Genomic DNA, 26,063 nt, shown 5'->3' with positions numbered 1-26,063 from the left:
ATTTGATCATCAAATGAGATTTTGCAGTTTCCGCAGGAGAATGGATGGCAGTCTCTTATGTGCCCAGTGCATTACCGAAAGCTTGAGATATCAGGGAGATGAATGGTCTTTATTAAGTTTCTGCCTCTCTCAGAGATGCAAGCTGAGAAATGTGTTGCGTCTGAACTGCGCGCTTGATCTTCCATCCACTTATCTTTCCCTAGCATTTGCCAATAGGATAATAGAGGTGGAAACTGCTTGGGCGGCCTGAGGATTGCAGAAATTCTTGCAAGTGAAAATTGCAAGGCACTTGCAAAGGGGCATGCCGTATGAGCGAATCAGGCCTCCTCACAGCGCCTTCCCAGTGCCCTGTCGCTATGGCCACTGCCTAGCCCTAGACCATATGACCAGCTGTAACTGGGCTGCAATTGGGGAGCTATGACATGTGAAGCAAGACAGTAACCAAATTCTGCATGGAATGGCTGAGCCATTCCAAACTGTACCGATTTGGAAGGAAACAAACAAATGGCATTATCCATTTATAAATCTCAGCAAGTTTTGGCTACTTAGAATTCCTGAGCTGGGTATCTTCTGCTAGTGAGTCAATAACAGTTGATTAAGCATGCAGGCCCTCTCAGCAATCTAGGAAACGGAGCATGGAGCAGACTCAAAGCACTGAAAGCACTCTTGGGGAAACACTTCCACTGATCACTGCTACAGTCTTGAAAGTGAAGAAACGGGTCCAGTAATTTCAAACACTGACATCTGGTACTGTTGATTAATGTTGATGTGGCTCCCTCCATTGGTTAGGCCCTGGGTAATCCCCTACTCACCCAAGTAAAGTTCCTGCACCTGTTTTGGGGCCTTCCCTCCCTTGCTTACTTTTGTAGAGGGCAGAACTTCAGGTGTGTCACGCAGCATGGAGGAGGCATGAAAGGAAGGGCAACAGAAGATGCAGCTTGTCTTCTGCTTCAGTAGCCAAACTAAGATGGAGCAAGTGCTAGTTTTGGTTTGGCAAGACCTAGTTTTGACTCCCCTCTCAACCATCACACTCACTGGGTATCTTGGCATCACTGTCAGCCTCAACTGGCATTTCTGATGATGGGATGGTCTCCCTGAAGGAAAGGTGAGATAAAAATATAAGAGCAATAGCATAAAGGTATGGAGAGAATCTCCTGGCTGCAACCTGGAAGACCTTCTTGTTTAACTTCTCCGAAACCTCAGCTGAAATCAACCACTGCATTCAGAAGGGGACAGAACATGTCATTATAACCAATCTCTAAATTAAGCCACCTGGGAGACTGATTTAGGGTTTCTCATGATGACATTTTAGCAGTGGCCTTTTCGGACTGACAGGGCTGTGCTTACATGTAGATAAGATCACATTCCAAACAACGCAAAAAGTGAAAGATCAGAGTTTGACATTTATTGCTGGCCATTTGTCACTTTAAAAGTAGCACAAAAGTTGAAAAGCTTGGCTGTCGTACAGAAAATAGACTCTCAGTTTCATGACAGTGATATATATCAAAATGCCTTGCTACGCACCATTAATCTCTCACAACTAAGAATGGGCACTCCATACTAGTGGCCCCTTCAAGTTCTATCAAGCCAGCTTCAGAAGCCTTGAGCCACTTGAGAGAAACACATAGTATTATTCCAGTAGTGCAAGAAGCAGAGGAACTGCAGAAAGAGTTTTTTAGATTTTAGATAGAAAGTCCTGCAATGCTGCAGGAAGCACTCAGATTAGTGGCCTAAAGAGAATGCCCACCATTAGAAGAGACACAGTGCTGACATACACATCGAGCACATATGAACGGAAGCATAACGAATGAAAAGGAAAACATGCAATGCTTCCTTCCATCACCCAAAAGTGCCTACTAAAAAACAAAAACAGATCCAATAATGAAGAGGGGAAAGCAGCAAAGTGGATGCAAAAAATATCTCTGAGTATCAGCTGAGGCCTACTGAGACCTGACAATTATGGAAGAGAGCTTTTCAGTCAGCGAGAGTGGGATAATAGGCAAGAAGCAGAAAGTCAGTGTGGTTTTATCATAAGAGGAAATCTATGGTGGAGCTGAAATAAATGCATTCACTAGAATTCTGTATGTATACTTATCTCAAACAGTCTGTAGATATTCTTACAATATTTCCCTAAATATTCACTGGAGATTTGCTATCACCACTTGTCATACTAGTACATTTGATAACAGTATTTGATGCCTGACAGTACAAACAAAATGATATTTAGCATGTGACAGCATACTGGAGATAAAATGCAATGGCATTTGGTATTTTATATTATTTGACAGCTGACAGTTTTTGATGTCTGCTAAAATGAAAACATTTAAGAGACGTCGGAGAGTTCTGAGGTAAAATGATTTTAATTCTGAATTTAAAACATTTCAAATTCAGGGTGGATTTCGAATATTTGCAAACGATCATTTCAGCTCCTGTTTATAATGATTTGCTTCTATCAAAACATGGAAAGAAGAAACTGCAAAGGAGTCTGAAATGAAGGTGTGGCAAAAGAGAGACCACTACATGAAAACCAACCATGTCCCTTAGATTGCTTTTTGTCTAGGGACTCACGTTAACAGTTTCAAAGTTTTACTCAGATCATGTAGCTAACTTAACTGCAACTTATTTACATTTACCTTTTGACTCAGTGCCCCAATCGTGGGACGAGAAAAGACACAACTGCCATAGCAGCCATGACTAAAACACACCATCAAAACATTATTTTTTATTCTCCCCACCTTACATGCAGTTAACAGATGAACGGCCAATGTGCGTGTAGAGTTAACATGCTTGTTGCACACCTACCAGGCCTACTGATTCCTAGCATCCTCATTCCATAAATGAATAGAATCATTCACGTAGCACACACAGAACATGAAAGCACTTTGCCACTTAAGTTTCAGCTCTTAAGCATGTACTGTATGCTACTAAGTCAGGTGCGGGGAACATATAGCTCTCTAGGATTTGCTGAAATACAATTCCCATCATCCCTGGCAATTGTCCATACTTGCTAGGACTGCTGGAAGTTGTAGTTCACCAACAATTGGTGGTCAAAAAGTTCCCCAGCTAAGTCATATTCAGAATAAAGCCATTGAAATTAAACACAGCTGAAGTCTGTTGTTTTCAATGGGTCTAACTCAGTATATGACTTTGCTGGATGTAACCCATATTACTGGTGTTCTTCTCCACAGTTTTTTTTTCCTCATAGAAAGGCATTATGGGTATTCCATAGGAAATCTAAGTCTCCTATACCACCTGCCATTAGCTCCACAGAACAAATGCACTTCTCAGCAATAACAAAAATCATTTATTGTGCTTGTGGTGAACTGTTGCTTTTTGTTATACCTGTGACTTTACGCTTACATTGAGGTTTGTTTGCAATGCCAGAGATGTATTTTTTAATATATATATATATATATTCAAGAGAAAAAGAGCATATTTGTGTGTGTGTGTGTGTGTGTGTGTGTGTGTGTGTATAGTATTTTATATATAGTATTTTAATACTATATATATAGTATTTTCCACCTTCTTGGTATATCACTATTTAAATTGTCACGATGTAATTCTGTGCTTTGGAAAATATTAAACATACTTTTTATACAATGCATATGTTATATTTGAATGTGAACTACAAGAATGCTTGAGATTGAGAACTACAGTCAATATTTCGATGATGATAATTAATAATGATACTTCTGTTCCCGTTAGCTATTTTTCTCCACTCTAGTTTCTATTTTGTTGTATCACATACAGAAAGACCTGTAATTCAGTTTGCCTCACCGAAAGAAGGCAACTGGATGAAAGGCGCACATTTTGTTGTTGTTGCTTTGCGCTGCAAACAAGTAATCTCACATTCCAAGTGTTTCCAAACCAACCAACCAACCAACCTGAAACTAGAAAACCCAAAAAGAATGATGTTTTTGGCAGTAATCCATCAAATGTTCGCCTGCTGTCAAACGCAGCAAGTAAGCACCATTGCAGTGAACTGGAATTGAATAGCAGTATGTTTCCTGAATGGAAATTCAAAACATGTTCCAGCCAAAGTTAACTACTTTTGAGCCCATTTACCTTCCATGGGAGAGCTAAGGTTATATTTAAGTCTCTCCCACAGAAATCAATGGGGAAAAGAAGCATTTAGCTTTGACTCAATCATGCCTCAGTCACTTGGTTTAAAACAAGGGCATGATAGCTATTTTTGTCCCACAACGTCTGCAACATTTAACACTCTCTTCCCACACCTCTGCCCACCACAAAAGGAAAACTAGAATGTACTGTACTTACTATAGAAAGTTTGGGAGGTCCACAGACTCAAAATAAAATCACAGTCCACAATCCTCTTTCAGAACATAGCATCTTAATCCAAATAATATCAGAAAGGTTAAAAATTTATCAAGCATGATGTAAGACACATAGGAAAAAAACCAATTCAGTCTAAGAGATCTTATATATTTAGTGTGTAAAAGAAGCCATCACACAAATATAATCTTGCGGGACATAAAAAATATAATCGACTGCACACCCTCTTTATTTGGAACAGGGAGTTCAACTCTTGGTTTGTAAGAATATCAACAATGGAAGAATAATGTGGGGAAAAACATTGCAAGTGGTGGCAGAGGCAAAAATCTTCCAAGGAGATACATATGCAGAGGCTGATGTGGGCAGGGGTTCTTATATTCTATCCAATGATCAAGATAATATTCCTTGGATTTCCCATGGCAGAAGTAGAGCATGCCATGCCATAGAAAGAGAAGGCGGCTGTCTTCCATACATGGAGCTTAGTGGGTGCATTATTCTCCCACAAGCATATCGGGATAATGAGGGATCCAAAAAGCATGGCCTGTGAGGAACGGCTGAAAGCCTAGCCTGAGGAAGAGACGGTTAAGCAGGGAATTAATGCTGTCTTCAAATATCTGAAGGTGTGTCTAGAAGAAGATGGGACAGGTTTGCCCTCTGTTGCTCCAGAGGGCAGGACCGCCTTATCTTGGAGCAAGAGGTCACCAACTCCTGGCGCTGTTCCCAGACTAAGTCTGTGCGTCAGAGTGTGGTCAGGATGTAAGATAAGATAGACAGAGTGCCATCCCTGCTCCACTGGAACAGCCAAGGCCATCCATTGCTGTCACGGACTGATAAAGGAGAGCGCTTTGAGCACTTGTTTATACACCTGGCTTTCTGTTTATACATTGACTCAAAAGCTCAAGTTTATGCATTTTAGAAATGCTCCCTTGGAGGAGGAAAAATGTGGATTTTGGGGTCCGTTTCAGACTGACTACACAGTCAGGTTTCAGGTTTTGGGAACCCATTCCTTCAGTTGAACACTGCATAAACAGATTTTGATATATCACACTGTGAAAGTTCATTTCAATATGTATATATTTGGAGGGCTGGGGGGGGGGAACCCGTGTACAGTGCAATCCAATACATATCCACTCGGAAGTAAGTTCCACTGAGCTCAGCGGAATTTACTCCCAGTGTACAAGACTGCAGACTTATGGAGCAATCGTAACTTCCGACTGGAAAAAGAAGTGGGACTGACGGGGCCAGCCCAAGACATTTTGGCATCTGAGGAGAGCCACAAAAAGGTGCCGCCGCCGATGCCAGGGAAGAAAGGGTGAGTGAAGATACCTTAAAAATGTATGAAGTACTTCCTTTGGCCTTCTAGATTGCTGTTTCTTCTCTATGATTGTGGCCTCTTCAATCCTCCCACTGCACAACAACAAGCAGAACCAGACATAGGTGCCATCTTGTGCCAAATATTGTGGGTGCCCGCGACCAAGGGCTTCAAATTTGCCCATTGACTTTGTGGGCACCCAGCACCCACAGCCTCCTGGAGTTGGCTCCAGTGGAAAGAAGACTACATTCACAATCAAGTTCTGTTGTGTGTGTTGTGTTGTTTTTTATTATGTGTTTCTAATTTGTTTGAGAAAATTTCAATATAATTCTTTTTTAAAAAAAAACCAAAAAGGCAGATAATTCCTCAGTAATTGAGAAATATTAGGGGTATACAGTCATCCTTTCCTCACATACAAGACATATTTAGCCTTACTGGAACACAGGGGCAAAACTTCCACAACTGCTTTGACTTTTAGGGAAATTGAAGGATGCTCTGCAGATGACAGAAGACTCTGTGGCATTTCTATGCCTGATTCTTTAAACTGTCCTTGAAACTTCTTAGATGTTTGGTCTGAAATTTCAGGGGGTGGGGTGGGAATGGGGACAAGGCAACTCTAGGGCAGGTAAGGCAAGCCATGTGCGATGATTTCTTTTCACACCCATGGAATTTGCTATATCTTTTTCAAATGCAAGTCATTTTAAGTATGCAAACAAAAACAAAAAAAGGATGCACACCATGTCTTAATCTAAAGTTTGTGAATATTGCATAAATGGAGGAACAATAAGTTTAAAAATTTTGAATAGGCACTTACTGGAATTACAGTTAATCCTGATACAGTCTAGATGGGGAAGAATAGATGAGAAATGAAAATTTATCCTTCAAAGTAATAGCTGCAGACATCCAATAAAATTACAGTCCACCCTTCCGGGGACAGACACATGCAAACATGGCCACTGCGTGTTCAGATTCTTTCGGTATTGCCATAGAACGCAGATATATGGTGATAAAAAACTTTATAAATAGAAGTGAGTAGAAATAGAGGATAAAAAAAATATGGCCAATTTCAAACAAAGCTACATGGTGACAAATCTAAGTGGGGAATAAAGACTTGTGGAGAAACTGGTCCAGATACTGGATTTAAGCTGGCTGCCACTTTCTCCCCCATATATGAAAGAACAAATTAATCTTCTCAATTTTAATTTAAAAAATAATAAAAGTGCTCCGTCACAATGGGGAATAGTACAAGCCAAGCCAATAATCACACATTCTGGATCACAGTTAATGCCTCAAAGGAGGATGCAACTTTAAAAGCTTAAAATTGTAATTGTAATATTCCAACCACCTTAGATGGTCTCTCAATCCTTGGAAATACCCTTCGCTTTTACTGAAGTCGTTGAGTAAACATAGGAAAAGTGACTTCGCCATCTCCTCTAGAAATCTCTTATTTTAATAGATTATAGCGAAGCAATATTATAATTTGCTCTTTGACTTTTGAGAGGATGCTTTTCGACATCTTGTCACTTGTGAGCGTTAGCAAATTTATTTCCGCCTTTGTGGTGAATAATGCTTTTATTTTATTCATAATGTAAAGGAAATGTGCACTTTGTACGGGCAAATTGAAACACCCTTCTCAAATTAGCAGCATACTCATTTGTTCCTCTACATGGTCTTTGAGGATCATCAATATTATTGCTTTTATTTCTTAAAAAAATAACAACCTAGATTTTGTTTCCATGTAGCTGAGTTTGTCATGTGTCGTCAACCGCATCAGAAAAGTGGTGGCAAACAGCCAAGGCACATCACCTACATGCCTCTGTCTACAGAAAGCTTTCTTAAAAGAGCCCTCTCCTGGCCATTATCCTACAACCATCAAGACTATTAAAAAAATGCATCGGCTTGCAGGAACTCCAAAATGTCACTAGAGGGCTCTATCTGAAGCTAAAGAAAAGTGTCCTTGTTTGATCTCCCTATTGCAGAATCTGATTAATATAATCAAAATTCAATTATCTTGCATTCCTATACAAAAAAAATGGATTTTGAATATATCACTCTGCCCTGCCAACTTTCGCAATTTAAAAACGAAATCACACCGAAGAGAAGGGTTTTGTTTTGTTCTGTTTTTAATGCTGTACAAAAAGTCCTAAAAATAATCTCTCTCACAAACAAAAAAAGGAAGTTGTTCTGGTAAACTTGCATTTGGTTCCTCGGTGAATAAAGCAACAATCAATTATTTCTAAATGCTATAAAAAAACCTAGGAAAGCATGATATTATTTCTGCAGGAGAGCTTATGTGGTTTGTGTTCACATGGCTGTTTGCTGAGGGCCGCAGACTTTGGGCATTGAAGGGTCGTGTTATTTGTGACACACACACACAAGATCACTATGAAGTTGTAGCGGGGGGAGTTCTAAAAAAAATCAAATCAAATCAAAGGAGGGAGGGAGATGGATTTGAAAGTATGTAATGCCAGGCTGCTCTATAGAGAAGACCAGAAATAAACAAAAATGTGGCCTGCAATCAGGTTTTTCTTGCTTGCGTATATTTTATGTGTTCTAACACATTAAGCCAAGATCAAGTACAACATACTGGAAAGGGCTAAATAGCTTGCTGGTTTTTAACAGAGTAGGTTCTGATTATATGTTGGGGCAAACTCGGTTCGCATGAGCAAACTGTTCAGGACAACAGTGTGATTTTGGGCTGTGCACACATCACCGGCTTAAAACGCAGCAAGTTTGTTTTCCCTATAGCTGAGCTTCAAATCACATTTGCAAGACACTGTACACATCATTACGGCCAGATGTGTTTGGACGTCGCTCATTGTGCGTTGACTCCAGGATCCTCTTTTTTTGTGTGTATTTCCCCACTCCTCTCTCTCTCTCTCTCTCTCTCTCTCTCTGTGTGTGTGTGTGTGTGTGTGAGAGAGAGAGAGAGAGAGAGAGATTAGGGCTAGTGTGCTAATAACTCAATTTTGCCTTTCTAGAGCTTCTTTTCAGAAGGAATAGAAAAATCTGAAGCTGTGTCATATTGGTATAAGGCTACAGTCTCTTGTAAAGGTACCCCCCCCAGCTTGTGAGTAGTTCTGTGTGGGTTGTTCATCCTAGCATTTCCTTTTGCAAAGAAAGATTCCCAGGCTGTGTGTCTCAGGCCTGATCAACCTGGCACACACAGCTAGGCTGTTGTTGAAAGTTCACTATCCAGTTCCAAACCGGCTTGTAAAAAAGGGCGTGGAGATCTTTGCATTCCTTCTGTTCTCAAATTGGATTAAAGCAGGTCCGGGGTGGGGGAAAGCTAATCAAAACACAGTACTTCTCCAGAAACTACAGGGCAGGTGTGAATTGTGGCTAACACCATGTGTACATGGCTTCACAAACCAGTAGTGTGAACACACTGGATGCAGAGTCAACCGGAGTGTGTACACAGCCTTAGAGCCCCAAATGTACATGAGCACAGAATGGCAGCTCTGACTTTAAACTGCTTGTGTGAGTGGACTGCCTGGCTGAGGCCAGGGAGCTTTCCCCAGTTGCCACCCTGCACCCCCTTGCCATCAGAAGAACTGACTCTCTGGGTACCCAAATCCTGTGCTTCACAGAAGCTGCATGAAACATTGTGCATGAAGCTTGCATGCGCAATGCAGACACACCAACAGAGCTTCCCCAGCACCCAGGGGCATGTGTTTTGAACTAGGATTTATTTGTGTAATGCAGCAATATGGGAAATCCTGGGCTGAGAAACCCACCTTGTTGGGTAAGATGCTAACAAAATAAAAATAGGTTGCCTGCTAAATGCTGGTGGTCTTCTCTTTTTAGAACAGACTGCAGTTCAGAATTAATAATGGTGGGTTATGGTGGAGTGTGTAAAGATGAAATTAAACTCAAAGAATAATGAACTTATGCATGTTGCAAATATATGTATATGCATGAGAACTGCATATATATATTTCTGTTTCATTTGATTTTTCAGTGGCCAACAGGCTGTTGAATAGGTGTTTGCAGGCAAAGACGCACACCAAAAAAGGATGTTTGAGATGTTAACTTCAGGGTGGGAGTCGGGGAGGGACGTTACCTAGGTTGACTGTTAGCTTAACTCGTCCTGCATCCAGTTCCAAACGCAGTGTGTCAGCAGATTCCCTCGAAGTGGTGGCCATTAGAATGCCGTAAGCTCTCTGAGATCTGAACCGCAAGGACACATCTTCTGCCTCGGTGTGCATCACCACGGGGAGTTGTATTTTCATAAACATGCTTCCGTCGTAGCTTAAAACAGTTGCCTCTGAAAACGGACAAGAGGGAAGATTGTAAAGGAATTACAAGCTTGTGTTTCTGCATGCAAGCGAACGCCATGAGTCGCATCGTCAAAAAAACTGCTGAGTCAAGCAGGGCCAGCCCAAGACATTTTGGCACCTGAGGTATTAAGTTGTGAGTGGACATAGCAGATGACAGAGATTTCTCCAAGTGGTTCTTTATAGTAAGCTGGAACTGAACTGAACTACAAACAGCTCAGCCGACCTGCTTTTATAGGCAGCCGGCTGCCAACATTGTAACCACAACCCAGGGTTTCCTGCCTAAATTAACTTTAGTGGACCTGAGTGAAAACTATATACACAATAGCCCCTGCTGTCCAAGATGAACACTGTACCACATTGCATCTTATAGTGTAGGACAGGCTTCCTCAACCTTGGCCCTCCAAATGTTTTGAGACTACAGTTCCCATCATCCCTGACCACTGGTCCTGCTAGCTATGGATCATGGGAGTTGTAAGCCAAAAACATCTAGAGGGCCAAGGTTGAGGAAGCCTGGGGTAGGACAAGTAAGGTAAAGGTAAAGGACCCCTGGACGGTTAAGTCCAGTCAAAGGCAACTATGGGGTTGCGGTGCTCATCTCACTTTCAGGCCAAGGGAGCCGGCATTTGTCTACAGACAGCTTTCTGGGTCAGGTGGCCAGCATGACTAAACCCAGCATGACTAAACACCAGCATGACTAAACACCATGATGGAAACCAGAGTGCACAGACACACCGTTTACCTTCCCCACTACAGTGGTACCTATTTATCTACTTGCACTGGATATGCTTTCGAACTGCTAGGTTGGCAGGAGCTAGGACAGAGCAACAGGAGCTCACTCTGTTGTGGGGATTCAAACCGCCTATCTTCCAATTGGTAAGCCCAAGAGGCTCAGCCGTTTAGACCACAGTGCCACCCGCGTCCCTTGTAGGATAAGTATTGTATCCCAGTATGGCCACTGAAGCTGGGGCAACACAATACATAATAATAATAATAAAATTCCTTCCAGTAGCACCTTAGAGACCAACTAAGTTTGTTATTGGTGTGAGCTTTCGTGTGCATGCACACTTCGTCAGATACAATACACGTTGGGCATTTTGGTGCAGCAATCGTTAGACTTCTGAACATTTATTTCTTGGGGTAGCATCTCTTCTGATTGGGTTGCCTATTGTGGAATGTACATTAGAAGCATTCCCCCCCTTTTTTCTGCCCTCCCCTGCAGTCTGGTTACTGTTCCAAGGAGACTGGTATACACTAAACACCGCTGGAGCAGAAGTTTATGCTCCAAACAACTGGAAGAAATGCTTCATAATACGCTGCTCATTAAGCAGAATCACGGCCTCTAGGGCAAGGAATTATACTATCGTTTCTGCACAGGGAATGCAACCGTGCACAGAGAGGAAATGGCTTTATTAAACAACACCAGGGGGCAGCTGTATCTAGGGGGCTGCAGGAGGGGGCAGGGGGAGAGAGCCAGGACAATAAGTTTTAGGGCGGTCCCTCTGAAAAGTAAATAATAAAGGGGTTATCCAGCAGTTGGTGTAAAATGGAGAAATTTATTGCTAGTGCATGGAAGAACATAAACAAGCAATACCCACAATCCTGTTACAGTGGTACCTCAGGTTACATACACTTCAGGTTATATATGCTTCAGGTTACAGACTCTGCTAACCCAGAAACAGTGCTTCAGGTTAAGAACTTTGCTTCAGGATGAGAACAGAAATCGTGCTCCAGTGGCATGGCGGCAGCGGGAGGCCCCTTTAGCTAAAGTAGTGCTTCAGGTTAAGAACAGTTTCAAGTTAAGTACAGTGGTGCCTCGCAAGACGAAAACAATCCGTTCTGTGATTCTCTTTGTCTAGCGGTTTTTTCGTCTTGCGAAGCAAGCCCATTGAAGGATTAGCGGATTAGCGCTATTAGCGGCTTTTAGCGGCTTTTAGCGGCTTTTAGCGGCTTTTAGCGGCTTTTAGCGGCTTTTAGCGGCTTATCTGCTGATTGGATCAGCTGATAAGCGGCTTAGCGGCTTCGAAAAAGGGGGGGAGGAAAAAAAACCAGCAGGAACCCTCAAGACATTGTCGTCTTGCGAAGCAAGCCCATAGGAAATTCGTTTTGCGAAGCACCTCCAAAACGGAAAACTCTTTCGTCTAGCAAGTTTTCCGTCTTGCGAGGCATTCGTCTTGCGGGGCACCACTGTACGGGCGTCTGGAATGAATTAAGTACTTAACCCGAGGTACCACTGTATTCCCCAGTGTGTTTCTGCACAACATTAAACTCACCAATTGGCCAGGATGACCCAACAGGTTCTCTCTCTCACACACACAAAAAAACCCTCCTGGTTTTGCTGCTTTGCAAAGTTTGTCACGTCAGGCCCCTTGGAACACACACAAGGGGAAGGGCCATAGCTCAGCGGGACAGCATCTGTTTTGCAAGCAAAACGTTTCATGTCCACTCCCTTGTGCAAAGAATCCTGCCTGAAATCCTTGAGAGTCACTGCCAGCCAGTGTGGGCAAAACTAAGCTAGATGGAGCAATGAGCTAACTCAGGATAAGGCAGCTTCCTATGGGTGCTGGATTGCATTGAGCTTGGCCGGTAACAAGCTTTTGCAGGCCCCTACTGAGATCTAATTCTGTGCAGTGGGGGTTGCCTCCTAAAGCTTTGGGATCAGCTTTAATTGATGAAGGCATGTTTTAATAATAATAAGGCTATTGTCCAATGGGAAATGGGAAGCAAAACATAATCACAGTCTGTCGCAACAATGAATGATTGTTTTTGCTTACTAACAATATAATGCACTTTCTACTACCCAGTTTAACACTTTAAGATTACCCAGAAGAGTTTGTGTACGTTGACTTAATCAGTGCTTTTTTGCAGGGGGGGGGGAGTGCTGGTACTCCCCATGAAGCTGTTACAGAAAGTGCCACACTTTTAACATTTGGAAAAGAAAAAAAAGTGCCAGTACAGTGGTACCTTGAGATGCGAACGGGAGCCATTCCAGAACCCCGTTCACATCCCAAATGGAACGCAAGATGCGACGGTGCGTCTGTGCGTGTGCGGGTCACGTTTTGCAGCTGCCGCGCATGCACGTGATGTCATTTTAAGCGAGCAGTGAAACCCGGAAGTAACGCGCTCCGTTACAGATGGCGAGTGTTAATATGCAATACCTTTAATCAATTATTATTATTATTAACTTGCTGAAATATAACTAAGTGATCCAGCTTAAAACTTTTGGACTTTATATTCTTAGCTGGAATAGTATTTATTATTATTATTATTATTATTATTATTACTACTACTACTACTACTATTACTACTATTATTATATACTGCTCTATGCCCACAGGTCTCAGGGCGGTTTACAGGATAAAATCAGAATATAAAACCACAAAATACATAATCAAAACAAAAAAACCCCCAATAACCCCCACCCCTGAGCATCTCTGCTTACTGACAGTAAATGCAAGATATGCAACCCTGAAAATCATGCATCCTAGCATCTCCGCACCCCCCCCCAATATAATTTCTGTTGATAAATGTCATCTTGCACATTTATCTTTTTTGGTGTTGTTGTTGTTGTTGCCTGGCTGAAAACATACACCTGCAAAAGGCACTGCCGAAAGGCAATCATGTACCACAAGCCCCAATAAAAATCAAATAGAAAAGCCAAATTATATTGCCATGGCATCTGTCCTGCCATCTGCTACAGCTCCCACAAACAAATTAAACCCATCCAGCGATTATCCTGATGTTTTTTTTTACTTTTGGCATAATCAGCTCCGGCTTACAGTGGCAAAATAAGCATGGAACACTTCAGGTTCAAAGACTATTAAGCCTGCAATCCTGTTCATGTTTTCCTGGAAGAAAGCTCCACTGATCTCAATGGGACTAATTTCTGAATAGTTGTGCATAGGGTGACACTGCTGCTATTCAACCCACCAATGAATTTGGGGGCATGAGTGACCCCAAAGATACAGAACTATGAGACATAAACCCCCACCCCAACTCTTTGCTATTTCACGCTCCTTGTATTCTTGTGCGATGAAGGAATGCTAGCTCCTTCCCCATTTCCATTAAAAACGAAGGAGAGAGCAATCCGAGAGCTGAATCTTTGAAAAGGGGGAGATCCCTGTGGCACCGCTTCGGGTCATGAGCAAATGAGTGTGAGAATGAACACACATTTCATTTTCTGTATTTCATTTCAGCTGAAATGAAAGCACAGGTGGCAAAGTTACGGTGACTAAATTGGGCCTCGGTGTTTAAAGGTTGCATTTGCGGCTCAGGACCCCAATGCCTCACATGTCGTCTCTCCCCACATTAACTCACCCAAACCCAGTGTTCATCATCTGACGACCTTCTCTGTGTGCTCTCTCCAAGGGAGGTGCACAGAACAGGCCCTTTCAGTGGTGGCTCCTCACTTACGGAATTCTCTCCCCAGGGAAGCACACCAGGTGTCACCAATGCCTACTTTTAGGTGCCACGCCAATTTTTTTATTATTTTTAATCATTTTCAGGTTTTTGGCCTTTTACTTGTGGTGTTTCAGATCCTGCAGCCTCCTTTAGTGGGTAGGCTGTGTTAGACCTCCTTTTATTTGTAGATGGATGTTTTCTGTTTCGTTTTAGTTTCATGTTGCTTTAGTATCATGTTTGTGCCAAAGAAGGATAGGACTTTTTTATGTACGCTACAACAGCAGCAAGAATACTCATTGCAAAGTATTGGAAGACACAAGATTTACCCACTCTGGAAGAATGGCAGATGAAGCTGATGGACTATATGGAACTGGCAGAAATGACTGGCAGAATCCGAGACCAGGGAGAAGAGTCGGTGGAAGAAGATTGGAAGAAATTTAAAGACTATCTACAGAAATATTGTAAAATTAATGAATGTTAGAATGATGTTGGATAGAAATTAAGTGGTTTCCAGCTGTAATGCTTTAAGGGAATATGAAAAATGGGTTGCTAATAGGGGAAAATCTAATGTTACTATTTTAAGACCAAAGATTAGGATAAACAAAGAGGGTAAGGATTTGCTGAGCCAACAAATTGAACTGGAATACAAAAAAGGGAGGTATGAGGAGGTCTGGGAAACAAGCTAAGGAAAATAAGTAATAGAAAAATGGAGTGGTTTTTAATCATTTTTATTTTGTGTTTTTTCATTTTGTATTGTAATATCTTAATAAATATCTTATATAATAATAATAATAATAATAATAATAATAATAATAATAATAATAATAATTTATACCCCGCCCATTTGGCTGGGCTCCCCAGCCACTCTGGGCGGCTTCCAACAAAACATTAAACATTAAAAGCTTCCCTAAACAGGGTTGCCTTCAAATGTCTTCTAAAACTCTGGTAGTTGTTCTCTTTGACATCTGGTGGGAGGGCGTTCCACAGGGCGGGTGCCACTACCTCCCTCTGCCTGGTTCCCTGTAACTTGGCTTTTAATTTTTTTTAAGTTGCTTTGAGTTTATCTTTATTTTATTCTTTTTTTAAAAAAATGAATAACTTTAATTAATAAAGCCCTTCACAACTTGAGACCTGTTTACCTACAAGGTCATCTTACCCCAAATGTTCCCACTTGGCCGCTTCGATTGGCGGATTTGGCACTACTATTGCCTTCATCCCTTCTTGGAACATCAGGCCAGTGTTGGGAACAGAATGCTGGAATAGGTTCTAATGCACGCAACTGGCTGTATTTCAAATATGAGCACTGGCTACCATCTACTGTAAAGGTAAAGGTAAAGGAACCCCTGACCATTAGGTCCAGTCACAGACAACTCTGGGGTTGCGGCGCTCATCTCGCTTTAATGGCCTTGGGAGCCGGTGTACAACTTCCAGGTCATGTGGCCAGCATGACTAAGCCACTTCCGGCAAACCAGAGCAGCACATGGAAACGCCGTTAACCTTCCCGCCAGAGTGGTACCTATTTATCTACTTGCACTTTGATGTGCTTTCAAACTGCTAGGTTGGCAGGAGCAGGGACTGAGCAACAGGAGCTCACCCCATCACAGGGATTCAAACCATTGACCTTCTGATCTGCAAGCCCTAGGCTCTATGGTTTAACCCACAGCGCCACCTGCATCCCAGTCACCATCTACTGTAGTTCTCCCTAAATCAGGAGTTGCCAAGGTGTCGCCTTCCAAATGGGTGACACTAAGTTCGAAGAGCATGAGGCTCCTAATCTCTGGGTTGTGGGTTGAAGCCCTATGTTGGGCAAAAGATTCCTGCATTGCAAGGGGTTGGGCTAGATGACCCCCGTGGCCCCTTCCAAGTCTACGATTCCACGAATCTATAAAATGCTCTTGAGCTATAGCTCCCAGCAGCTGTTATGGCCAACAGTCAGGTACAATGGGAATTGGAGTCCAACAGCATCTTGAGTGCTCCGCGTTGTGCTATCTCCATCCTGCACTACCTGACAAACTATTTCAGACCCTAGTTCTTAGCTTCATTGTTCTAAAATTTGTGATTCAAACCAGCATAGTCCCCCACACCCCACATGCTCCCTGAAGTGGCTTTGCTTGCTGATGTGAACATATTTTCTTTCCACACCCCCCCCAAAAAAATTGCTTCCTTTTTGAATGGCACGAACAACATTTTAATTGTCGTGTCTACTGGCAAACGAGAACGGTTTATCAGCAACCGCACATGGGCAGGAGCAATAATAGTTCTGTGTGGCAAGCACTGCCTTTGCTGTAGCTTACGGAATCCCAAACGCTGTAATCATATTAATGCATGACCGTTTGGGATTCAACTATTACTGGAAGGAGGCGAAGCAATGCTTTGAAAAGCTGTTCCTTTCCCTCCCCACCCCCCAAGATAGGGAAAAACCCTTGGGTAGCGTATAATACTCCAGAAGCTGAATAAACACACAACTGATTTCTGTAGGACAAGCAGCCAGATAACACTGTGAGTACATCATATTAGTATCGGTCCCAGGAGAGGAGGGCCCGTGTTCCAGAAAATTATATTGGGGGAAATGCCCAAACCATACGTTGTGAGGGATGACAAACAACGTAAACAGAAAGAAATTCCATGCCCTGTCAAAGATACTTACTGTAAATCCTTTTGCTGAAGCATGCTATTAAACTTGCAGAGAATGGTGGTGGGGTTTGTGGATTTTTTTATAGTAGATTTGCATATGCTTGTTCCTTTCTCCAGTGGCTGGAATATGTAAAAATATTCCCTAGTTCTTTTTTATTTTGAAAACTGTAGGTTTCTATCTCTCCCTCCTTCTCTTTCTCTTTTCGTAATGCTGCACTCTTTAAGCGGATGGGGAGGGGAGCAGCGAGGAGGAAAAATGTCCCATATGTAATAGCAGGATTTTGCCACAGGGTGGTACACCATGCATATTTAACTGAAGAGTTTTGTAATTCATCTGACAGTCTAGTTAGGCCCCCTCTGCCAGCCGCAGTCCACCAGTAATAGGAACAATCTGGAGGCATCAAAAATAACTTGATTTCTGCCAAAGGCTTGCATCTTCTAAAATAAGAAACAAGGACTCCCTTTGCAGAATAATGTTTCATTTACAGCAACACAAATGGAAAGCTCGGTCTTAACTAGTGCTAAGCTTATAAGGAAGGTGGGTTGTTGTTGTTTTGACAAAGCTTTTGTTGAGGGACTAAAATTAAAACTGCTGATATTGCAATCACACCACAAATGTGTGGTGTGACCATATTTGGATTGTTGTGTATAGTTTTGGTCCCCTCACCTCCAAAAGGATATTGTAGGATGTGGGGAAAGGGTCAGAAAAGAGTGAAATTGAACGTTCTGATTCATTCCTCAGTTTCTTAGTCATTCTGCCAGGGGTCACCAACATGGTACTTGTGGGTTCCAACATCAACTTCGTTGGACTGGTCAAGTTGTTCAGATGCCTGATTATCCTCTTCCAAAACAACTACCCTATTCCAAACTTAAAAATGGAAAGCACCATGCTGGTGGGCAGCAAAAGAGGTTTAAAGACTCTCTCAAGGCAAATCTTAAAAAGTATAGTCTAAACACCGACAACTGGGAAACACTGGCCTGTGAGTGCTCCAGTTGGAGAACAACCTTTACCAAAGGCCTCATGGACTTTGAAGACGCTCAAACTCAGGACAAAAAAGAGAAATGTGCTAAGAGGAAGGCATGTTTGGGAATCTCTCACAGTGATCAACTCCCGCCCGGAAACCAATGTCCCCACTGTGGAAGGAGGTGTGAATTCAGAATTGGCCTCCACAGTCACTTACAGACTCAGTGCTAAGATCATGTTCATGGAAGACAATCTTACTTGGCCATGAGTCATCACCAGAAAAGAATAATAATAATTGTGGGTTCCAATCTGCCTGCTCCTATGGTGCCCATGAAAGGTCTAAGCAAAGATTCCCTCAAAAAAATCCACAGTATGTGAGAGGCTATTTCTTCTTCCTGCTCATCTCCTATTTGTCCCGGCTCAGCTGCTCATACACCGAACACATTCCTGTAAATATGCCCACATTTCACAAAATGCCAGGATTGGGCACCCACCTTCCTCTCTGTTCTGAGCACAGAAGAGCTTCTCTCTGTGGGCGACTGCCAGCCAGCATGGTGAAGGTTGATGCAAGTGCCTTTTACTCATGGATCAGGTGCAGGGGCGTAGGAAGGGGTGCAGTGAGGGTGGCACCATGCATAGCTTGCCCTGCCGCCCTGGGTGCATGGCATGGCCACCACTCTGGGCACCCATGCGGCTAACTCCACCCTTTCACAAGGGCTGCACTGGTTGGTTGAGAAGGCGGTGGTTTGTTGGGGGAGGAGTCTTTGGGGTTGCCACAAATCATGCTTCTTGACTGTTGGATGACCAGTTGGTCCCCAACTCCTAACTTGGGAGAGCGAAGGAGTTTGCTCTCTGAAATCCTTTCAGCTTAGCCTGGCAAGGTTGAGCTTCCTATAGGGACAGAGCCACAGCAAAGAGAGACAACAGATCCCCAGGAGAGGGCAAAAAAGCCCTTGATTCCGGAACTTATTTTGCATCCAGAGGCGCACACTCTCCAGGACGCAGTGAGTGGATCCGGGCTGGATCAGTACTTTAGATGTGGTTGAGAAAGAAAGACGAAGGAAGAGGATGAGTTTGTCTTGTTTTGCCGTGGGAACAGAAGGTGGCAACATGGAGTAAGGCAGCAAGAAGGGGCTTGGGCAGGTGGGCGGGGAAATGGGAGAGCGGGGGCCACGGCCTTCGTATTCCCAGAGACTCCATTGCACCGGAGACAGGGAGTTCCTTCCGGCGCTGGGCAAGGTCTCCAAAGAGATCACATGCAACCCAGCAAATAGGGCATGTATAGGGTGTTGCTGCATCTCTGCCTTTCTTTGGCTGCTGTAGGGATGATTGCTGGGTCTGGAGGGAGGACACTCCCCACCTGCAGGCAGCCTCAGTCTGCCTGCATGCATGACCTTGGGGTGCGGGGCACACTCCCCCTCACAGACAAAGCCGCAGCTGTTTGAACATCGTGCCCTCTGTCTAACCTTTTGCGGTCTCAGTCATCTGCGGTGCCCTGTCTGTAACCTTTGTCTCTGAGACCTTTTGTCTCCTTCGTCATACACTGTGCAAGGGGAAAATGACGCAGTGGAAACAGGTGCCAAAATAACTTTGTACCACCCCACAATCTCGGGACTGGAAGATGTGTAAAGGTCACAGACCAAAATGTATCTGCCTGGGTTTGCATATTTGTGTCAATAAAAGGAGCCTCCACAGAGCTGGATAGCAGCTTCCTTGCAGCTCACCTGTGTGCAGCTCACCTGCATTATCAACTCCTGCCTCATGTCCGTCACTTCAGGCTATGAACCCATTTAAAGTGCACACATCCCAAGAATCCTGTGAGGTGTCTCTTCCAAGCCTACCCTGAGCTGTCGATGTGTGTGGGGAGGGTGTGACAAAAATAAAATAAAATTGTGCCGGGTACCACCTGACCTTGCTACGTATCTGATCAGGTGAAAGAAGTGACCGAACTATTGTGCAGCCTCCTTTTCTGTGTTTTGAGCTGTGGCAGTCATTACGCCATTCCCCCAGAGCAGCCATTGTGTGACTGGCACCCATGGCATCCTCAACATTACAAACGTGCCCACTGGGCTGGAGAAGGTTGCCAAACCCTGTTATGCATGTTGGTTCTCTGAGATGTAAACCAGGGCCTTCCCACCCATTCCCTTAACATAAGCCTTCACAACACAACACAGCAGTGGTAGCTGCTGCTACATCACACTGCTAGTTTCTCACCTGCCAATCAGTATCAAGACCCTCAGCAGTTTTGATGTAGTCTGTGAAGGAAAAGGAAATCCCTGTTCTAACCAAATAGGTCAATGAATGGGCCTACCTCTCTCACACGATCTGCCCAGATAGCCTGTACCGGAACAATCACAGACGTATCTATTCCAGCCGTCCCTGCAAGCTCCACTGTTCCTGCAGGGATTACTCAAGCACGGCTTTGCTGTTTCTCTCGAACACGAGGGTTTCACCCCAGAGGTGCTCTGGATTTCTGCCATTTGGCGGATGTCTTTGCTTTGGCCATCGATAAACAGGTCCCGAATGCAGCCCACATAACCATAATTGAGAAGCGCTGTCCAGACCTCTGTTGGAAAGACGAGGCCTGCTTTGTTTTCCGGCAAGCCTCCAAGGTACAAGTCGTCGTCTAGGTCCAAGATCTCACTCTCTCCAGGTGCAGTATATGGCGTGCGCATAGTGTTGACGGAAATGGTACCTGTTTAGGAATAAAACACAAGGTGTTCAGTTTTTCCCCCTCATCAATGGAGAAAAAAAATGCACAACTTTCACTAACAACCTTCTTCTATCCCTTCATTAATTGCATTTATATCCCACTTTTAGGACAGAACCATGCTCCCAACATGACTTTTAATCACAGAAGGAACAATGATTACAAGAAAATAAAAAAGGTTTAATAACACTGCACACTTTTCAAAAGAACTCACATATGGGAAAAAATGGAGCCTTCTTAATTCATTGTTATAGCAATCAATTAAAAGGAATTTGCATTAAAGAAGAATGCATTGTATAAAGTTTTCCCGTTCACGTTTGTTTGCTTATAAAACTAGACCTGAAATTGTGCATATCTGATGATCCAGAGTGGTGATACCATGCCTTTACACTCCATGCCATTTCTTTGGGAAAAATAACACACAGAGGAATGGCTGAGTCTCCTGCTTCAATCAATGGATTGGGGAATATCAATCAACTAATGACTGAATGTGTGAATGCAATTTCAAGAAATGGAAACGGAACAAATGGAACTCTTTAAAAAGAAGAAAAATAAAATTAAAAGGGTTTCTTGCACACCCCTAGAATCATAGAATCATAGAGTTGGAATAGACCACAAGGGCCATCGAGTCCAACCCCCTGCCCTACAACCTGCGGAAACAGCAGTGGCACAGAAGGGTACAACTGCATATATAAAACAAGGGTAACTGATACACATTTCAAGCGAGCCAAGTAGGTTTTCACCCTCCTCCTGTGCACAGAGAGGAAAAGGATTAACCTGACCTCTCTAGGAGAGGTTCTTCCAAAGAATGTTTCACTGTGGAGAAGACTCTGAATCCATTAGCCACCATTTGCATCTTGGGTGGTGGGTCTGCCCATAACAAGTCCATTATAGCAGATTTAAGTCCCAAAGCATCAGAGGACTACCCGGCGGCACTCCAAGCCCTGCCCACCAGGGTCTCTTTAAGCCTGGGACACCCAAGGCAGGACCTGTGGAGCCCATACCCACTGATGAGCCCGATCCTTCTACACCAGGCACCTGCATCTAGTAGCAGCTGTGTAGGGCTCCATTGTCCCCTTATACCCCGCCCATCTGACTGGGTTTCCCCAGCCACTCTGGGCGGCTTTGAAAAGAATATTAAAATACTGTGATACATCAAACATTAAAAGCTTCCCTAAACAGGGCTGCCTTCAGATGTCTTCTAAAAGTCTGGTAGTTGTTGTTCTCTTTGACATCTGGTGGGAGGGCGTTCCACAGGGAGGGCGCCACTACCGAGAAGGCCCTCTGCCTGGTTCCCTGTAACTTGGCTTCTCACAGTGAGGGAACCACCAGAAGGCCCTCGGTGCTGGACCTCAGTGTCCGGGTAGAATGATGGAGGTGGAGACGCTCCTTCAGGTATACTGGACCGAGGCCGTTTAGGGCTTTAAAGGTCAGCACCAACACTTTGAATTGTGCTCGGAAACGTACTGGGAGCCAATGTAGGTCTTTCAAGACCGGTGTTATATGGTCTCGGCGGCCGCTCCCAGTCACCAGTCTGGCTGCTGCATTCTGGATTAGTTGTAGTTTCCGGGTCACCTTCAAAGGTAGCCCCACGTAGAGCGCATTGCAATAATCCAAGCGGGAGATAACCAGAGCATGCACCACTCTGGTGAAGCAATCTGCGGGCAGATAGGGTCTCAGCCTACGTACCAGATGGAGCTGGTACACAGCTGCCCTGGACACGGATTTAACCTGTGCCACTCTGACACTTCTGCCACTACACACCACACAACACTAAGCCTCCCTGCCATCCTACCTGTTGTTAATGCCTGCACCCTCATGCCAACCTGGCAATTTTGCAGGTAACACACCTGGAAGAACTCTCAGAAATGGGAAGTCCACTGACCAGTTTCTCAAAAGGGGATGTGAGAAGAGCCTGACCCTGGGAGGTGCAACATGGTGTCAGATGCATAAAGCGTTCAGTTTACCCTGAGTTGCTTGCTTGTAGCTGTCTATGGTACTGCAACCACTAGCCTGTCTTGCTCCCTATCCCCATCCTGCCCCTTTGCCCAATCGTGGGATCCTTGAGAGCAGGCCAGGCCAGGCCAGGCCAGGCCAGGCCAGGCCAGGCCAACAGAGCAGCAAGAAAGGGAATGGCTGATCGCCACATGTAAAGCACAGCTTGAAAACAGTGTAAATATTAAATAAACACTAACATACACGCAAGACTGGGTATTCATCTGCTCTGTGTAAGCATATTTCCATAACACATCTGTTCTGTGCTTGGGGGTACACTATGATCAATATTGCATGGTTCAGCTATAAGGCACTGGTGGACGGACAGTCTTTGCTTTCGATTGCCTTTTCGCTCCTTTCATTTAAAATTTATAACCCTGCCTGCTCATCCTACAGACATGACAACAGATTAAAAATATAAAAAAGACATCAAAATTTTAAACCACATCCACACTTTGCTTATCATGTGCACAGTTTAAACAATGTTGTTGCCAGTTAAAACATGCTTCCTAAAAGCATAGCTTCCTGCCTGTACTAGAACCAAATATGTTTGCAAGACCTCACAAGACCTAAGATTAGATCACAAATTACTAAAAACAGGGCTATCAGCTGCTACGAGCAACCGTGGTTAGGTTCGACACCCACTGCTGGAGGCAATATGCTTCTGAGCCCCGGTTGCTAGGATTCACAAGTAGAAAGAGTGCTCTTGTGTTTGCCACAGGCATCTTGGCTGGCCACTGTGAGAACAGAATGAAGGACCAGGCGGACCGCTGGCCGGGTCTTTTGTTTTTCCTATCATTTTGCTAAGCCAAAGCACCACAAAGCTCAGTTCTAAGGTCCTGCAACCTGCCAAGCTGCCACTGCAAAACATTATATCATATAATTCTAGAGTCCCAGGTTTCACATTTTAATTAACTCTGAATTGGCGACTCAGCTTCTTGCCAGCAGACTATGACAGATCAGCGTTATTTACAAAGGAGAGGGAAATGTAAAGGGCAGGCAGAAGGTCTTAGATATCCTTGGTTTTCAGAAGCATGGTTTTCCTTCACAAGTACATCCAACTAAATATTTTCTTCCAGTGTTTAAACAGGGGTGTTTAACCTTTGACGTTATGAAACATGCAGTGCCAGGTGGAGCCTCTGATCTAATTTACCGTTGATCCACACACTGTCCATATGGCCTGAACCATATATGTTCTTTGTATGTTCTTATATGCAACTTTTTCACACACTCCCTGGGGAATGCTGTACATTTTGCACTCATGTAACATCTGCTTTTTTATATGTTGCTAAGAAAGCGCAGAGAGATAAAATGAAAACAAAGCAGCCTTTCCCACAACATATTGTGCATGCTGCGGACTGCAGAACACAAAAATATACTACAGTTTTCAGGCAGGAAAAAACCTCAAGATGCCAAGGAAGTGGACCTGACAGAGTAAACATTCTGCTATGCAGTGGCTTTCCTTCTGAACAGGATCTGTTTCCCCTCCATGAAAGATTCCATGGGATTCAAACCCATAATCCTCTCAGCACAGATCTAGCAAACCTGCATGGTCTAAACCAGGGGTTGTCAATTAGTGGGCGATTCAGGATTCAGGATTCTAGGTGGGTGGTAGGGGGTTTTATGGCAAAAGCTGAATCCTCCATCCATTAAGCACTGGTAAGAAAATGTTACCATCAAGAAAGATGCATTAGTGGGCGGTAGGTATAAAAAGGTTGACTAGCCCTGGTTTAAACTAAAGATGGGGAACCCTATTGCTATGCCACATCCTTCACGGGCCCTGCCTTCCCTCATGGCACCTTCCTTGAGAGTTTTTTGCCTGTCTGGAATGTGTCCTTCAACTCTAGTAATAGTCCTTGATTGCTTGGATGGATGTTAGAGAGAAATGTGTGTCAAAAGTAGCTTCACTGCATGAAGGTAACATTCACATGGCTCACTCCACCTACTTTAATCTGTGGCCTTGTCCACCACTGTGTATCCTCCAACATGCCAGAATGAAAAGAGGGACTCTGGCCTGGGCTTTGAGGTGCAGCTTCTTCTCCCATTCCAGATTCCTCTGGCAGGCACCCAGCTCTGCCTCCAGCACAGACACAGGGTCACCACCTCCGTGTCTTGTGGTCCTGGGGCTTCGGCCATCCTTCAGCTTCCAGTGCCCCTCCCTCCCGGTGCCTACTCCTACTCCCAGGCCAGGACAGGGACTCAGATACAGCAACCGACTGACTGAGGAGCAGCAAAATGGTGAAACATTTTTGTAGGGACTTTCTTAGGACCCAGATCTTGTTTTTATAAAAACAGGAAGTGGTGCCATATTGAGTGGGCAAGGCAGAGGGAGTGGGAGGCATGTTCTGCCCAGACACTGAGATCCAGCGCCGAGGGCCTTCTGGTGGTTCCCTCACTGTGAGAAGCCAAGTTACAGGGAACCAGGCAGAGGGCCTTCTCGGTAGTGGCACCCGCCCTGTGGAACGCCCTCCCACCAGATGTCAAAGAGAACAACAACTACCAGACTTTTAGTAGACATCTGAAGGCAGCCCTGATTAGGGAGGCTTTTAATGTTTGATGCACTACTGTATTTTAATATTTTGTTGGAAGCCGCCCAGAGTGGCTGGGGAAGCCCAGCCAGATGGGCGGAGTATAAATAATAAATTATTATTATTATTATATGTGTTAGAGCAATGTGTGGATCTGAACTTCCAGTAACTCGCTGAAACACTGCTGAAGGGCCACTTCAGAATTCGTGACTCTGTCTAAATCATTGAGCAATGCTTCCTCAAGCCAAACACTTGTATGACAGCAGGGGCCTTGAACCTGCAGTGGGAGCCCAGTCGCTTCTGTCTCCCTCTGGTAGCTCAGCCATGCTGGCTACATCCCTTGCACAAAACACCTCTCCAGAGGTGTCTTTGGATTCTATGGGACAGATTTGACCAAGCAGTTGCACTAGTGGGAGCCAGCACTGCTAACGCAGTGGAGCTTCCACTTTTCCTCTTTTGTGCCCCCCATCAGCTCTTGGTGGGGGTCAGGTGAACCCCTAGAACAGCACACAGAGGAGAAGAGGGGATACCATCCCCACCAGGCAAGCAGAAATGTTTTTGCTAACAGAATAAGCATAATCTCATGACATTGCATTCCCTCCCTAGGACTTTCCACTCTAAGAGGCGTTGTAGCTAGCCTGGAAACCACCCAAAGGGTTGTTTATCCCTAGAAAGCAAGGGCAATCCATTAAACGTCTTTCGTTACTTAAAACTGCAGTGAATAACTGCAGCGACTCCTAGATGGCATAAGGGATGGTGGGGAGGGGGACACGCTCCACCCCAGTGGCTTGAAATGGATATCTGCAAAGTGCTGCTCTGAGTGAGAGTGTGATTATTCTAAACCTCTAATTATATACTCCGGAGACAGGCATGTGCCTTTTCCTACCCCTGTAATTTCCAGCGCTTATACTGGAACTCTGACTTTAATTCAAAATCTCAATGACTCCTT

At 44.0% G+C, this 26,063-nt stretch overlaps 1 protein-coding gene across 30 annotated transcripts in view; it reads right to left on the bottom strand.

Annotated features, from left to right (window-relative positions):
* Window positions 1-26,063, bottom strand: part of NRXN1 (neurexin 1) — a 1,008,670-nt gene that overhangs the window by 518,979 nt on the left and 463,628 nt on the right. For 20 of the 30 annotated variants that reach the window (XM_082217236.1, XM_082217247.1, XM_082217258.1 and 17 more), the window contains 3 exons: window positions 20,193-20,576; window positions 9,669-9,872; window positions 6,420-6,446 (listed from right to left, as the gene is read on the bottom strand). In XM_082217236.1, the coding sequence (XP_082073362.1) occupies window positions 6,420-6,446; window positions 9,669-9,872; window positions 20,193-20,576 (615 nt within the window). The remainder of the gene's footprint in view (window positions 1-6,419; window positions 6,447-9,668; window positions 9,873-20,192; window positions 20,577-26,063) is intronic. The other 10 variants (XM_082217269.1, XM_082217273.1, XM_082217251.1 and 7 more) reach the window with 1 other exon arrangement.

The sequence above is a fragment of the Podarcis vaucheri genome, assembly GCF_965113315.1.
Source record: "Podarcis vaucheri genome assembly, chromosome: 3".
Lineage (NCBI taxonomy): Eukaryota > Metazoa > Chordata > Lepidosauria > Squamata > Lacertidae > Podarcis > Podarcis vaucheri.
Note: the sequence above shows the minus strand (reverse complement) of the source record. Positions and strands in the feature narration are given on the sequence as shown.